The sequence below is a fragment of the Falco punctatus genome, assembly GCF_963210335.1.
Source record: "Falco punctatus genome assembly, chromosome: 10".
Classification (NCBI taxonomy): domain Eukaryota; kingdom Metazoa; phylum Chordata; class Aves; order Falconiformes; family Falconidae; genus Falco; species Falco punctatus.
The window spans coordinates 42,272,744-42,287,856 of record NC_137590.1 but is presented as its reverse complement, the minus strand read 5'-3'; the positions used below and the strand labels follow the sequence as shown (position 1 = coordinate 42,287,856).

At 52.7% G+C, this 15,113-nt stretch overlaps 1 protein-coding gene across 1 annotated transcript in view; it reads right to left on the bottom strand.

The window, feature by feature from the left end:
• Positions 1 to 15,113, bottom strand: part of LOC308071030 (hydrocephalus-inducing protein homolog) — a gene marked incomplete at its 5' end in the record, with an annotated part of 98,903 nt that overhangs the window by 54,495 nt on the left and 29,295 nt on the right. Inside the window, 8 exons of the mRNA XM_080405893.1 lie at positions 3,616 to 3,768; positions 7,066 to 7,230; positions 7,710 to 7,845; positions 9,097 to 9,197; positions 10,005 to 10,240; positions 12,201 to 12,268; positions 12,525 to 12,748; positions 14,813 to 14,931. Coding sequence (XP_080262019.1) covers positions 3,616 to 3,768; positions 7,066 to 7,230; positions 7,710 to 7,845; positions 9,097 to 9,197; positions 10,005 to 10,240; positions 12,201 to 12,268; positions 12,525 to 12,748; positions 14,813 to 14,931 — 1,202 coding nt within the window. The remainder of the gene's footprint in view (positions 1 to 3,615; positions 3,769 to 7,065; positions 7,231 to 7,709; positions 7,846 to 9,096; positions 9,198 to 10,004; positions 10,241 to 12,200; positions 12,269 to 12,524; positions 12,749 to 14,812; positions 14,932 to 15,113) is intronic.

The window sequence follows — 15,113 nt, the reverse complement described above, 5'->3', positions numbered from 1 at the left end:
GCGAATACCAGTGACAAGATAACCAGGTACAGCTTTTTTTTAAAAAAAACAAAACCAACCAACCAAATCTTGGTCTAAGTTGAATGTGGCAGCAGCTCATCCCTGGGAACGCAGAAGGGGATCTGCACTGAGCCACCAGGCACCCTCCTGAAGACAACCCAGCTGGCTGTACAAGCACTGCTGGAAACCAGGCAGCAGTGAGCTTCACCTGGAGCACAGGGCTCTGGATCAGGGAGCTCAGGGCTCAGGCTGAAGGAGACAGGACCCCGCATTACGACTGTCATGAGACGAGGAAACCCCAAGGAAGGTTTTCTCTCTCCTCCTTGTTACAAGGCACTGGGAAACCATTTGTCACCCTGCGGTAGCACATAACAGACCCAGCACGGGGGTTATGCAGGCAGAAGAAAGCTGCCACTGATTAAGAAAAATTACACCCTAGGCCTGTCTTTTCTTTCCTGATCACAGAGACGTGATACGCAGCTGCCTTCTGTGATGCCAAGAGATGACAACCTTAGCAGTCACACAAAAGATCCCTGAGAAGACAGCATGACAAAGAACAAGTAGGAAATGATCTAAGAACGATGCTTTTCCCTTTCTGCAGGGAGAGCAAACACTTCCATCAGGCCATAACAAGCCTTTGGCACTTGTCAATACGGCAAAAATCAGACACTTCAGAAGGCAGGAAAAGAAGATGACAGTGGAGCAAGGAGGAGAAACAGCCGCTTTTGTCAGCAGGTTACATCAACCCCCAGCTAAGCTGCAACAGCTCCTTCATGTTGACCCATTGCTCCAGTCATTTTTACCCAAGACAGACACAAATCCCCCCCTCGCTGGATCCAGAGGATTCCCTAACAGGCTGGGCTGCCTGGCAGCTGGGAAAGCAATCTGACAGGGAAAAGCACACCCGACAGACACAGGATTCACTGGGTGAGCACAGGACGACACACTGGTCCCAAGGGTCGCAGATCTGCAGACACCCTGGCAAGCAGGGATAAGCCAACCGAGGACGCAGGTATGCAGTCCCTACACCCCTCTTCCCACCCAAAAAGCCCCATCTCAACACACAGATTTGGCGGGTTTTTATTTATTTTCTTCTGGTGGCAGAGATGCTCCCTGCTGCTCCCTGCAACTGAGAACAGAACAGACACAACTCACCCAGCAGAGAGGAGAGGGGTACAGGGAAGCTGGTGCCTGAGGGGAACTGCAAGTAATTCCTGAAGTCACTATCCCAAAGTGAAGTTCACCACAAATCATCCTGGCTTGCTCAGGTAATGATCTTGTCTCCCCCAAAGCGAGCAGCAAGCTTGCCTTAACAGGAAGAGCAATTTTCACTCGACGGTTAAGAGTACCATCGAGGTGGCAGCACGGCCATCTGCATTACAGCATTTTCCTTTTCTGTTTCAAATAAGACACCAGCCTTTCGTTTGCCCTGTTGCTGCCCCTTCAGTTAACCTCATTCAGTTTGTCAAGCTGCCCATCAGTCTGCATAACATTCCCGATGCAACGCTCCTGTGAAAATTTCAGCCAATAACTCGCTCTTTCAAGTGGAGACCATGATCTCTGAGCCTCACAGCCACCGTTTGCAGATTGGCCAACAAATGGGAGACAGGGAAATGACGGCTCACCACCCTGCAGCAACCTCCAAGCAGGAATCAGAGCAGCGGCTTTGGCGCTTTACAGGACACAAGGCTTGGGTTCAGGGACACGGGGGAATGAAGGATGCCTGTGTCACCCATCGGCTGGGCTAAGGCACAGCCCAGCCTGCTCCGCTCTCAGATGGACACGTGTGCGTCACCCTGACACCCGACTGCATCTCGGGCTTTATCTCCACAATTATTCAGTCCCCTCTGCTTCCCGTCAAGGAGCTGCCAGGCAGCGTAAGGCAGCCAAGGGCAAAACTTCAACTGGGGCAGCAAAAGAGCAGCAGAGCAGGCAGCTGCTGAGGGCCAGGGCGCAGCTCGGGCACATCTCGCCCACGCCCGCGCTGCTCCCATCAGGCAGCCTCAGCAGCACCGTGCCCACAGTCTGGCTGAAGAGCCCTTGGTGAAGCGGCTGATGGAGCAGGTCCCCAGGACCTGCCTCCTGGCACGTCTCCATGAGAGCAGCAGCTGCCCTGAAAAGCAGAGATGCTCACCATGGGGGAACTCGGCCCCGTGGAGTCAGCAGGAGGGATCACCACACACACACAGAGTAACAGAGCAGCTGGGGCTGGCGAGACCTCTGGAGACCATCTGGTCCAAGCCACTGCTCAAGCAGAGCCCGTCTTCATTGCAGGGAAAGAAACCGTCCCTGAGCCGCCGCGTATTACTGCTCTAGTGATCGATCAGCCCCAGGATTGGCAGGGATGGCGGTGAAGCACGACAGGCTTTATTGCCCAGTCCCATGGGTTAGGGCCCTGAGGCAACGGAGGGGCAGATGTACCCTGCAAGCCCCCCGGCTACACCGCGAGCTGCCCGGGGAGGAGGGAAGGCATTGCACCGGGGCAGCAGGACCCCAACAGCTCTGCGGGTCACTGCCTGCGACAGGCATGCAAACCCATCATTTCAACACCAGTACCAGCCATCCCTGGTGGCTTGCTCTCGCCACAGATGGCAAGCGAGTTTTCATGGTGGATTCAAAGAAATCTGCCCTGGGAATCCCTCCCCCACTTGGAGGTTACCGTTGTCCCCCAAACAGCTGGAAAAGCAGCAAGGAGGAAATTCGCCCCCCTCCTCCTTGGCCCAGGAGGCTGAGCCTGGCCTCTCGCACGCTGCCTGATGCTTTACCCGCAGACCCAGCCAAGCCCACAGAGCCAGGCCTGGGTGAACCAGCTCCACAAACCCAACCCACCCAGCGTGGAGCAGAACAAACCTCCCCCCAACCCTGTTTTTAAGCCCCTCACAGATCCCACCTCCAGCGAGCGGCACATCCCACCCAGCCTCCGCACGGAGCCCTCCCTGGCTGCACCAGCCCTGCCCCCCCTGCCAGGGCAGCGACCCAACCTCCTCCTGCCACCTGCCACGCAGCTTGTCAGCTGCAGCCTCCATCAGTTAAACAGCCTTTCCCTGCGGCTGGCCCCCGGAGATGCTCTGCAACGCGACGGAGCCCACAGACTCTGTAGCTACACAACCCTTACCGTTCTGTGTTTGTGCAATGCCACAGCTGGTTGGGCCCCCAGCAGGTGTGAAACTCACCTCACCACAAGCAGGCCGAGGACAAACTTCACACCCCAGACTCTGTCACAAACAGCAGTCTGACACAAAGCAAACGCAGACCTAATGGGGAAAGTGTCGGGAAATCCATGCCCTTCCAGGAGCAAAGGGCCACAGGGGCCTCTTGATCTCTGAGCTCCAAAGACACGACTCTCCGTTAAATACCCTCCAGAAAACAAAGGGAAAACCTGTAAAGATGATCCAGACTCCTTTCTGCACAAACGTCTATGCAAGCTGTCTACTTTACTGAGGGGGTGCCCCAGCTAAAACTGCCCCCAGAGCCAGGCTCCTCTCACTGCGTTGGGACGGAATATCTTGCTTTCTCTCCGAGACAGCAATATGGAAACGTTGCATGTAAAAATCAAGCCACAGGCTGCTACAGACCAGTCAATTTTCATTGGGAAACAGCCCCACAGATACTTACCATCTCTACACAGAAGGATGCAGGGATGACAGCCTGATTGGAGAGGTGGAGACTTTTGGACGCATCTTGCAGAACTTCAATACTGCCAAAATTTATCTCCCTCGGATGCACGTAGACAACTGGTCCTTCTCCAACGCTCACTAAAGAGACATTCTGCTCCAGGAAGCAGGTAGGAAAGAAAGGAAAAAAAAAGCAGGGGAAGTTAAAAAATACGAGACAGCTCTAAGGGCCCTCCTCGACGAGGCGATAAGTACGGCTGTTGGAAGTTTTCAGCGTTGCAAGGCTGAAACAGAAGGCCCGGGGCAAGTGCAGGCTCGGGAGCGATCCCATCTGAAAGCCACAAGCTCCCGTTCTCAGGGGACAGAGAAACCCTGGGTCCCACGCTTTCCTTTCCAGACCTCCTCCACAGTTAGCTCTCCTTTCTCTGCCTTGTGCCTGCTCCCGCTCCTTCTGCCGCTCAGCCTTGCCCCAAACCTCCCTGATCGCTGCTGCTGCACAGCGACACTTGGACAGTTACTTCTCTGACATTCCCAAAAATGCACCTCTGCAAACCAGCACAAGCCAGAAGCGAAGCAGGCTCTTCAGAGCAGAGATCGTGCAAGTTATGGCCTCTGATGTGTGCCTAGGTGTATTGCCGGTATGACACGAATAACAGGCATTAATTATTCATTACATCATTCAAGCGGTGTTTTTTCTCTTGACAGTCAGACCCAAAAAGCTTTCTCCTTGCAGAACTGGCACAGACTACTGGAGGAGGAACACAGATCCCTTTGCTAAACCACCTTCCCACATCATTAAAAACAATGAGAATTTGTCCAGTCTTGCTGTGGATTTCACTGGTTCCAAACACCTGAACACTTCAACAGGATCTGAATGCATAAAACTCCCAATGCTGACCAGACGCTGTATGATTCACTGGAGGGCACAGAGTACGATTTAACCGAAAAAGAAACCAGCCTCCACCGTGTACAACCTTTAATGATGTCTGGCTCAAGGAAGTGGTATTGACAGCTGTCAGAATCACCAGCCCAACTCAGCCAGAAGCAGCAGCAGCATCCAGAAATGCTCATCCCTTGACAGGGCACTGCTGCGTGCAACTAAGCACCAAAAAAAATCACCTACCAAGGCTGGGGCCTCAAAAATAAGGAACTGAAGCCATGCACGACGATGCATGTCTGGGCGATGCTGCCCAAAGCTCCCAGGAAGGAGGAGCTGCAGGGAAGAGCTGCGCCTCGCCAGCCAGCTCAGCTTCCTGGTGACAGCGGGACAGCAGCAGCAAAGGTAGGGCAGAGCCCTTTGGAGATGAGCGCAACAACATCTGGAGGATGCCCAGGTGAGCTGGCTTCTGTCAGCCTGTGTACTAACACCACGCATCCTCACCACCAAGGAGAGGGCTTCAAAAACCCCAACCCCTTTGTCTACAGGGTTCTTAAAAGGGACAAGAAAAATGCCATGCAACAGCGTTACAGGCAACATGGCACAGGGAAAGGAAGGCAGCAAGAAGAGATGGCAGCTCTGCCATCGGCAGTATTGCCACAGCTACAGACACAGCCACCAGCCACCCCCCCACGCCCCCCCCAGCACCGCTGGCTTTGTCAACAGGTAGGTCATGTCACATTTGATCACTTAGGAACGAAGAGCATCTGACCCTGGCGGACAGCTGTGCTCGAGTGCCCGCTTATTCTGACAGCGGCCAGCTGCCAAACCCCCTGCACACGAGGCACACGAGGCTGCCTTGCCACCAGTAACGCCAGGGCTGGGATTTACCAGCTCCTTCATGCAGATGATACACACCAGACTGGAGCTGGCACGTGGTCACCTGCAAACAAAATACCTGACAACAGAGCTGTGGAGGGACTCTGCACGACCTGGATGAAAGATCTGTACCACGTTCCGCCTGAAACGGTGGTAAAGACCAGGCATCGAGACTGGGCACCCCAGCCTAAGGCAAGAACGAGCTTTGAAGTTCTATTGGAACACGCAGCCATTCCCAAGGTCAGACTTGCAGCCGTACGGGTAGGATCTGCCACCAGCGCAGGACGTGTAACAAGACAGCCAGCTCTTCTGCCAGCCCAGAAAGCTTTGGGTGCGTCAGCTACCAGGGAACTACTGGAACTGCACTGCAACCAGAAGACAGACCTATAGAAAATGCAGCACATCTAGTCCTTTCTTTAGGGACAGCTATGATTCTCCAGCTGAAATGCTCGCCCTTTGGGCAAAACATCAACACGTTCATGTCCAAATAGAAAAGATTACAGTAAGGTCAACTTTCAATTTATAAATTGTTAGCCCAAGGGTAAAAGCTTTTCAAGGGACCTGCAGCTCAAAAACCAGGTGACAGTTAAACAACTGGCTATTCCAGTGGGGAGAAACCCTCCTCTTCCAGGGAAGCATGCCTTCTATCTGCGAGCAACTGTTTTGTCAAACGTGAGACTTCCCTGCAAAGCCTGCATTGCCTGGCCTTGCTGTTGACTGGTTTACATGCACATCCCCAGCAGCCTGGGGTGAGATGATCAGTAGCATCCAGGGGATTTGGCATCATCGTTTCAATTCATTTTATAAAAAGTTTATATCCCTGCATTTGCTTTCAAAATGCCAGCCTTCCTTTCCATTACAGAAAGCTTCAGGTTCTCAGGAATCCTCTGATATCCCCTTCCATGCTCAGAGAGAGGACAAGACATTTTAAAACAGCTGCTTCAAAAGTTAATCTCCTTTTAAATTCAAAAGGTTTTTAAATTAAATTATTAACTAAATTTGTTCTCTGTTTCAGCCAGTGGAAGCCAGGACACCACATACAACATTCTCTTGCCTACACTTTGTTGCTGCTGTACATGCCTGAATGCCAATGTCTTGTAGGAGGCTTTAGTCCAGGAATGCTTCACCTCACCCCTTCCCAAGTTTGGTAGGGAAAAAAAACCAACAAAAACAGTCTGTGCTCCAGATGCAAGCAGCGTGGAGTCTCATGCATCTTTGGCTGGGGCTTTTGGCAAAGAGATATGATGGATATTTCTCAGGTGGGATGGACCTGACTTTCATGAAAGCTTAAATCCAGCTTTACAGAATTCATCATTTCAGCACGGCCTCCTACACCGCCCTTGCTTTAGCGGCATGCAGCAATGTCCCCGTGTGCTCCTGAACAAAAGTTCTAATGAAGCAGCAGTTGCTGCTCATCTAATAATGCAGGAGAGCGAGAGACCCAGGAATTGTTCTGGGTTTCAGGCTGGGCTTGTTATCCCGCCTCACACGCCCATAATTAAACACATCTCAGACACCTAAGAGGACACCACCCTTCTCTAGGTATTAGCTGTTACTTATGCCACGAACCCCTTCTTTCCTTGTCCACACCAGCCACATATTATGACCTTCTCCCTTTCCCTGGCAGAACCCCTGTACACTTTATGCCCCACCAAGATGAGTCACGCAAAGGCACGCATCTCGCCTAGCACTCACCAGCGGGAAACTTTCATTCCCAAACACTGAGACACTAGCAATAGTGTCCTGCCTTCCTATCGCCTGGGCTTCCAGCGTAAACGGGATCTCCACCGAGCTGTGAGGCTGGATAATCCCACACGGCACAGGGCTGGAGTACCACACAGCAGCATCCTCCTTGTGCTCCTGTAAGGGACAGAATCAAAGACAACAATTGTCAGAATGTGACAGAACCTCAGAGTCTGAGGAAACTTCAAGCTCCTTAACATCTACCACAGCAGCAATTCACCCACGTTTTTAAAAATCCCTAGGAGAAAGCAGAAAAGCGCAACACAAGGTGCAAGATTTATATGGGGCTAAGTAGCATCCTCACAGGGTCCAAAAGCTGCTGCACTCACACCCACTCCGGTGCTGGTGGCCTCCTTGCAGCCGCTTTTCACAACCTTCAAAGTTCTCCTGCATGAAAGCACCCCAAAGACTAGAACCAAAACTGCTTCCTAAAGAGTTCAAACCGCTCCTGAAGTTCATATTCAGGTAGCCTCCCGTTCTCTGCAAAACTTGAGGTTTGAACACTAAACAGCAAGGTCTTCTCCAAACCCCCTTTTTTTCCTAATAAACCCCTCGATAACGATGTTGGAGGGCAGGAGGCGAACGCAATGCCAAACCTGAGGAAGGACTGCATAGCAGCCTGGAAGATCGCTGTTGTTCACAAGGGTCAGTGTCCGCTCGTAAGGGAATTTCAGAAAGCACCGTCCGAACCTCAGAACAGGGCTGAGCACGTGCAGCGGAGGAACCACACACCTGGGTGAAGAGATGACCAAAGGGAATTAGAGACACTGAGAGAATGTAGAAGTTGTTCACTCCCCAAACAGCATGAAATAGAGACAAGGCATTTGTCTCTGCCAGATAGACATTTCCTACCTCTACAGCAATCACTCACCTCTAACTTCTTTTTTCTCAACAGCCTCTTGTAAAGGAGGGGCAGACCCCGAGACTCCCGTGGCAGAGGCTGCCCAGTGCCCTGCCCCAGTGCTCTCTCATCAAGCTTTGCCCCTCCTTTGCCCCGGGAGGCCGGCAAGGACCCTCCCACAGTCCCAGCAAGGCACGAGCTCTGCGGGAGCCTTCCCGCTGAGGATCAGCGCTCCCCAAAGCTCAAGGAAAACAAGACTCCAGCATCTCAGTAAAAGCAACTCCCTCCTCTCCCGTACCGCTCTCGCCCTGCCTGAAACCTCAGCCGCTTGCCCCCGCGATGGAGGGCACCAGCACCGCCTGCCTCTCGCACTGGGTGACCAGCCTCTCCCAGCTCCTGCAGCTGCCTGGGTCCTCCACCCACCAGCCCACACGCTGACTCTTCCCATTCCCACTCGTTTTACAAAATTGCAGCCCAGGCACTGCCTGGCTGACCGCCTGGGAGAGGGAACAGCACCAGCGAACTGCGTCCCTCTTGTCATTAAACTGGCACCCGCTGCGGCGCAACGGCATTGAGCGTGGCTGCAGCAAGAGCAGCTTTTGGCTTAAGTCTGGGAATGTTCATGCTCAAGAGAACCAGAGAAAGCTGAGCTCACCTGCCACACCAAGGACGAGTTTCCCCTTTAGTTTCCCCCCACCAGTCCTGCCATAAGCCCCTTTCCCATTTGCACACGCCTTCACTAACTGAGCCAGACCCCAGCTTTCAGCAGGCTGCTCGCTGCCTTCCAAACAAATGCTGCATTTTGGGCCAACCCAGCACAAGCCCACCGCTTGCAGGGAGAAGCAGGGGCAGCCCTTTGCAGATTCGTTACTCCTCAAGTCCCAGACGACAGGCCAACAAGGAATATAAGCACTGTTGCCTTCAAAACAGAACAAGAAAGGCATGGCCCTGAGCACTGAGCACAGGTGCTTCTCAACACGGCCGCTGGCAAAGCACGGCTGTGCTCACAGCGAGCTGGGCAGAACCAGCTCATGAAGCACCATTTCTCCTTTGGGGCGGCAGCCAGCACACCACACGCCAGGCAGCGTGCTGGGCCTGGCTACGCGGGGAAAGGTGGCCAGCTGCAAGGAAAGCACCGGTACCTGGCTGTGAGAGGCAGCGCCAACACCTCCTGGCCAACACCATCCACGTCCAGCACCAGCGCCAGCTCGTATTGCCTCACCGTGTTGGAACACAGGGTGACCTGGTAGAGGAGAAGAGCAGCGTCAAATACTTCAGCACTCCCAGAAGCCATCAGCCACGCACGCGTGGTGTCCTGCACTTCTCCTTCCATGCTAAGGAAAGGGAGCGTTTTGCCTTGGTTCTGCTGCTGCTCCACGTGTGGACCACTGCCTTTCCCAGGAACAAAACTCTGCTGACAAACCCCACCTGTGAAATACACCTTGCACACCAGGGCACGTGTAAGCTAAATCAAAGCACAACTCATGGTCTACTCACCACTGTATTAAGGGACCAATTTTTCATCCCAACTACAATAGCGGGAACCCAGGGGAGATCTGTTGACTTTCCCAGAATGAGTTCAGCTTTACAGTGGGAAGCTGAGGGCAAAACGTGGCCCAGCAAAAGCTGTGCAGTTTGTTCATGGCTGCTGGAGCTTTCTCAGCCCCCGCTGCAGTGAATGCAACTCATCCTGCTCAACAGGAGAGGAAAAATAAGACCGGGAAGAAAAGCAAACTGCTTTATGCAATGGCATCTCTCTTTTCAACAGCCACCTTCCGTCCTCACCCTTCCTCGGCCCCCTTCAAATCAAACAAATCGCTCTAAGCAGCTCAGAAACACACGCACGGCTTCTGTGCTTGACCACACGATACGTGATCCTTGGCTTACGACTCTGGAAACAAAACGCTGCTCCATCCCAGAGTCCCTCAGCTAACAAAAGCCCATCTCTTACTTGGTTATGCCCAAAGCCAGCAGCGCTGCAGCCCTCGCGCGCGTCACTGACGCTGCAGCTCCACCTGTTGAAGCACGTATGGCCGGGCTCATCCCATACCTGGATATCCAGGGCTCCTTGGGAGCGGATGATGCCTTTGCAAGGCATTATGGTAAATTCCATTGGCTTGACGTGATGTTGGGCTCCCTTCCTCCAGGACAGGCAAGCGTTGTCTGAAATCTGAGCAAAACTGGTGACGCTGCGCTGTCCCGAGCCATCGCCAGGAATGCGAAGGTTGAAAGTCACAGGCACCAAGGAGGTGTTAGTGAGGCGACACGACAGGGTGTGAGGAAAGCCTGGGAAGGTGAGACAAATATCAGTTAAGTCCCCAGTTACGCTGTGATTCCTGTTGCAACTCTCCTGTTAGGATAAAACCCTGCTTGGAGTTGAGCTCTTGTCAATGTGCACGGCAGGTAACTGAGAAGCTCAGGGAGGAGCGAGTTGTGGCTGAAGTTGCCTTTTCTCTCGACGGCCGAGCTTGCTTCCTTGGGCAATGGGCAGCGGTGCTGGTGCTGAAGAGCACAAGTCTCTCCTTAACTGTGAGGAACCCTCTCACCTGCCCCCAAACCAGCCCCAACTCTTTCTCACTGACGAGCGTGCATCCAGACAGACCATTTATCCTGAAAATTCAGCCTGTAAAATTCCCCATTAACTCCATGAACATTCCCCCGGTTTTCAATATATGAAAGTAGCAGATTTTCCTTACTGTAGCTTCTCTTCAATAACAAGGAAGGACGAAATTGGGCACTACAACATGATGCACAGCACTCTGATGCAGCTTCCCTAGGCAGGATCCTTAAGGCAGCTCCTGTTTCGGGGCAGCCAGACTGAGCACAGCACGACTGAGCACAGGACAACTCAGCCCACCCCACTGCAGGCAAACCTGACGCTTCCTTAGAAACGAGCAGGAACGTGTCTCGCCTTACCTAACAAACGGGGACATCACATCCTCGCTGCCTTTGATTACTGCCCGCAACGCCTGACATCACTTTAGCTCTGACACTTGCTTTCCCTAATGGAAAACCAGTGATACAACCACACTGGGTGGCAGGGGATGTGCTGCAGAGGCAGGACACCAGCCCGCAGCTTGCTCTGGAGCGGACACCAGCTCTGCCAGAAGGAGACACCTCCCATGCCCTGCTTACCAAGCGCTATTTGCATACAGACAGGGAGAAAAACCACCTGCAGGCACAGCAGAGGTTTCTCCCGTGCCCATCAGCAGTGAGCATTGCCCACCGCCAGCAATTACTCCGGCCGGGGGGCAGGGGGGGCACAGAAAGGACACGCACAGACTGCACAGCCCCAAATGGGACCGAAGTCGCCAGAGGCAGACAACAGTCAGCAGCACAGTTACAAGAAGCAAAAATACAATAGCTGCCTTCAGCTGAAAAGGCCTTGTTAACGAAATCAGATTAAGTAGGATGAACCTCCTATTACACAACCGTATTCCTGCCCAGTGCGTTTCTTGTGGGTTTATTTATTCAAAAGGAAACACAGCAGTGGCAGAGTGGTGACGCAGGGAGAGGGGGAAGTGGCTCGGGGAAGGTAATGAGCTTACTTAAAAAGCCCACAAACATCATGAAAACACAGAGGCATCCAGGGCGCAGAATGATAACTGCCCTTCAATCAATCCACAATTGATTTCACATTTAAGCTTTAGATCGTCTCAGTAAAAAGCCTTTTGTGAGACTCGAGATGGAGAATCAGAATCTGCATTTCAATGGAGACACTGGGGCTCAGCCACCCGCTCCGTCAGCGCTTCAGCTGGGGAAGGAGAAGGAGCCCACATCTCTGGGGACATCAGTGCCCAACGCAGAGCTACTGCCTGGGCTTATTACCGGGCAGGTGATAACGAGGAGCCCTCACGGCACAAATCAACATCTCACACTAAAGGTCAAGTGGGGTAAGCATTCGCCCCGAGCAGCCACAGGCTAGCGTGTGGCTCAAACGCCCTTCTCCTTCAGCCCCAACCCCCGGGCCCTTCTGGGACAAGGGCTTTCACCATCATTCTGCCGCCAAGGATTGGCGGGCTGGGGCTGAGCAGGCTCTGAGGGCACCAGAAAAATACTGGCTTGCTATTCCTTTGGCCCTGTTTGCTCTCACAACAGCAAAACACCACCTGAGCAAGCGGCAGCCCTGCTTTTAACACCCTGAAGGCTGCTGTGGAGGAACACAAGCGACAGACGCTCTTCAAGTGCTTCATTTCAGTAAGGCACAGACCTCCCGACCTGCGGTCCAAGCCCAGGGCACACTCACCAAAGGAGACATTGCCGAAGTGGAGGGAAGGTACATTGAAATGGAGAGTCGGTCCAATGACACAGCCCCTGTAAGGACAAAGGCAGAGGAGGAACTGGCTTGGTTAAAAAGAACTGCAAAGCATTCAGCTTTTGTTACCACCGGGACAGATAAAAGCTGGTCTCAGCACCACAGTGGGTTTCAAACCAACCCGTCACCCTCGTGCTCGACTAAGACATTAGACAACACTTTTTTCTCTGCTCCATCACCAAATGAGGTAGGTGGGAGATGATTACCCAGAGATGGCTACAGATGTGCCCACCAGGCTCCTAGAACCCTCCTCACCTGACAGTCAAGGTCACAGGCTCAGGGGATCCACCCACACTGAACCGGAATTCTTCTGTGAATGGCCCCAGGATGGTGGAACTGAAGGAGATCCGGAGGATTTGGAGGCCATCTGGTGAAATGATGCCCTCCTGGGGGTGGAAGGAGAAGCAGGAGCCCAGAGCCGTTGCTGGAGGAACCAAGCTGAAGGGGGCATCGATGACTCCTTTGTTAAACAGGATCGCCTGCAGCAGCAAGAAATCAAAATGGAAATACATGAGGAATCTTCCTTCCTTACAGAAGGCTGATTTCTTCTCTAATTAGACATCTATAAAAGGGCAGAAGATACTGTGTGTTGCTGCTTGGCTGAAGCTAAAGAACACGCAACGGGACAGGTTCTTCCTTTGGGCTTTTGCATGCAGAACAGCGATAACTTCACAGAAACGGAGTCACCCTGGGTTTATTCCACTGACACAGAGCAGTCCACTGGGTCTTGCAGTGCAGAGGACGTGCTCAGCATCACCAAGGCGATGCAGACCTGCCCCAAAGAGCAGCAAAGGGCGGTCGCAGCATTACTAGCGCATCGCCACCTCACTGCTTCTGCTCCAGACGAGCCCAGTCCCGCCAAGGGCAAAACACATTCAGCTCCCATTGCCGCCAACAAGCTCATCTGATGTAGAAAATACCTCGGGACAGCCCTATAACCAGCTTCAGCAGCACTCCCCGGCTCTGCTAGGGTACGTCAGTGAGGCTCATTTTATTCTTTTCTTTCATCTGAGAGTCTCTCTGTCTTTGCTCAACCAGACACGTCAAGAAAGGGCAAGAGTGAGGTGCATGGCAGCTCCACCTAGTCTAAAGAATTTCTCTTTCACAAATATTCGCAGCCATCATCTGCTAATTTACCATTATTTACTGTTCCAACAAGCGACGCAATCCTGCGGCGCTTGGTGAGATTCAGCTCTCTTCACGTTCAGCAAGGAGCGCCCACACCTGCCTGTGAGTACCAGCACGCTGCTGGTCACCAGACCTACCCAAAAGCAAAGCTCTACAGTTTCCGATGGCTGCAGGTGACATCCTGCCATTTCTGCGCTCCCAACTACCTGATCTGGAGGTTTTTTCCCTAATTTCTGTCCCCACAAAACCTGTCAGAAAAACTGAGACAGAAGCAGACATACAGCCCTTATTTTCCAGTTTTGCAGCTGCTGTTGAAAACATTCACCTATTCCAACTCTGCACTGGTAACTGGAAAACTGCTCATGTGTTTTACACCTTAGTTACAAATTGCACTTAGGGATCCTATGCTGAGGTTTACCTCCAGTCTGGCTGCTCCATACAGCACCTACAGTATCATCTACTTATTCACATTTTCTCAAGTAATGAAAAAAAAAATAATTTATATAAATAGACTCCTCCATAAAGTATCAGCATTAAAAATGCATAGAGCGCACAATATTTTGGAAAGAAAACCCCTTAACATGTCCTTCCCTGCCACAGTCAAGCTTTTGAAAGTGTCTGGCACGACGTATTGCCTCATTTTCTACCTCTTTCAGTTGCTGTATTTTTTTTGGGGGGTTAGATTTTTGGGGTTTGGGGGGTTTGTTTTTTGGGTTTTTTTTGGGGGGGTTTGGGTGGGGGTTTTTTTGTGGTTTTTTTTTTTTTTTTTTTTTGACAGAAAACTTGCCACCATGGGTGGGGGGAGGGAAAGCTCCTCTGCTTCATTTCCAGAACTGCTCTGCTCTGTTCATAGAGCCAGAGGGGCACCAGGTCTGAAGGGTGGCAGGAGGCTGCTCAGCAGGGACAGCGCTCCCGGTGCCTGCGCGGGCAGCTCTGCGCGGGGAGCCTGGCCGGCTTCCCTCCGGCGCCAGGGACCAGCTGGATGCGCTTCACTGAAAGGTGTTTGCAACGGACTTGAGTTGGAACACAACACGTTTGTTCCAGCTGCTTTTTAACCGCCAGGGTACAAAGGTGCAGTGACTCTAGGGCTGAAACAAAAGCCTCTGGATCCCGACCTTTTTGACCCGGTGTTGCTTTCATGTGTCAAGGGCTGGTTTTTCTGCACGAAGCCTCCCAGCTGGTCTCAAAGGGAGGTTGCCAAAAAGCAGCGACTGGGGCTTTGGGAACAACAGACACACCCTTCAGACCCCATCAAAACTATCCAGATTCCGCAAAACCTCCCACATTTCACTCACGTCAAATATTCCGTGCTCACAACTGCCGGCGTTGCCAGAAATCCCACAGGCCCACAAAGCTCACCGCTGCCCCAGGAGCCATCAGGATCCACCCCAACCCCGGAAAACCCCACTGCTCACCTCATAGCTCTGGGCTGATCCAACAAAAACCTTCCCGATGTCCAGCTGGTCAAAGCTGAAGCGCAGCTGGGGCCCTATGCCGCTCCCTTTGATGCGCAGGGGCAGCCTGGTCTCACGGCCTGGGGAGAGGTTGCCATGTCAGTACGGAATTCCTTCTGTTCGCCTGGATTTTCCAGGCAGCCTCGGAGTCAGTCCCTGACTCCGGGCTGGGTGGCACCAGCACTAGGTGCTCTGCGAGAAGATACAGGACCCCTCTCTTCCCTCAGAAGATATACTTTGGGGCTGGCTTCTCATTTCTAAC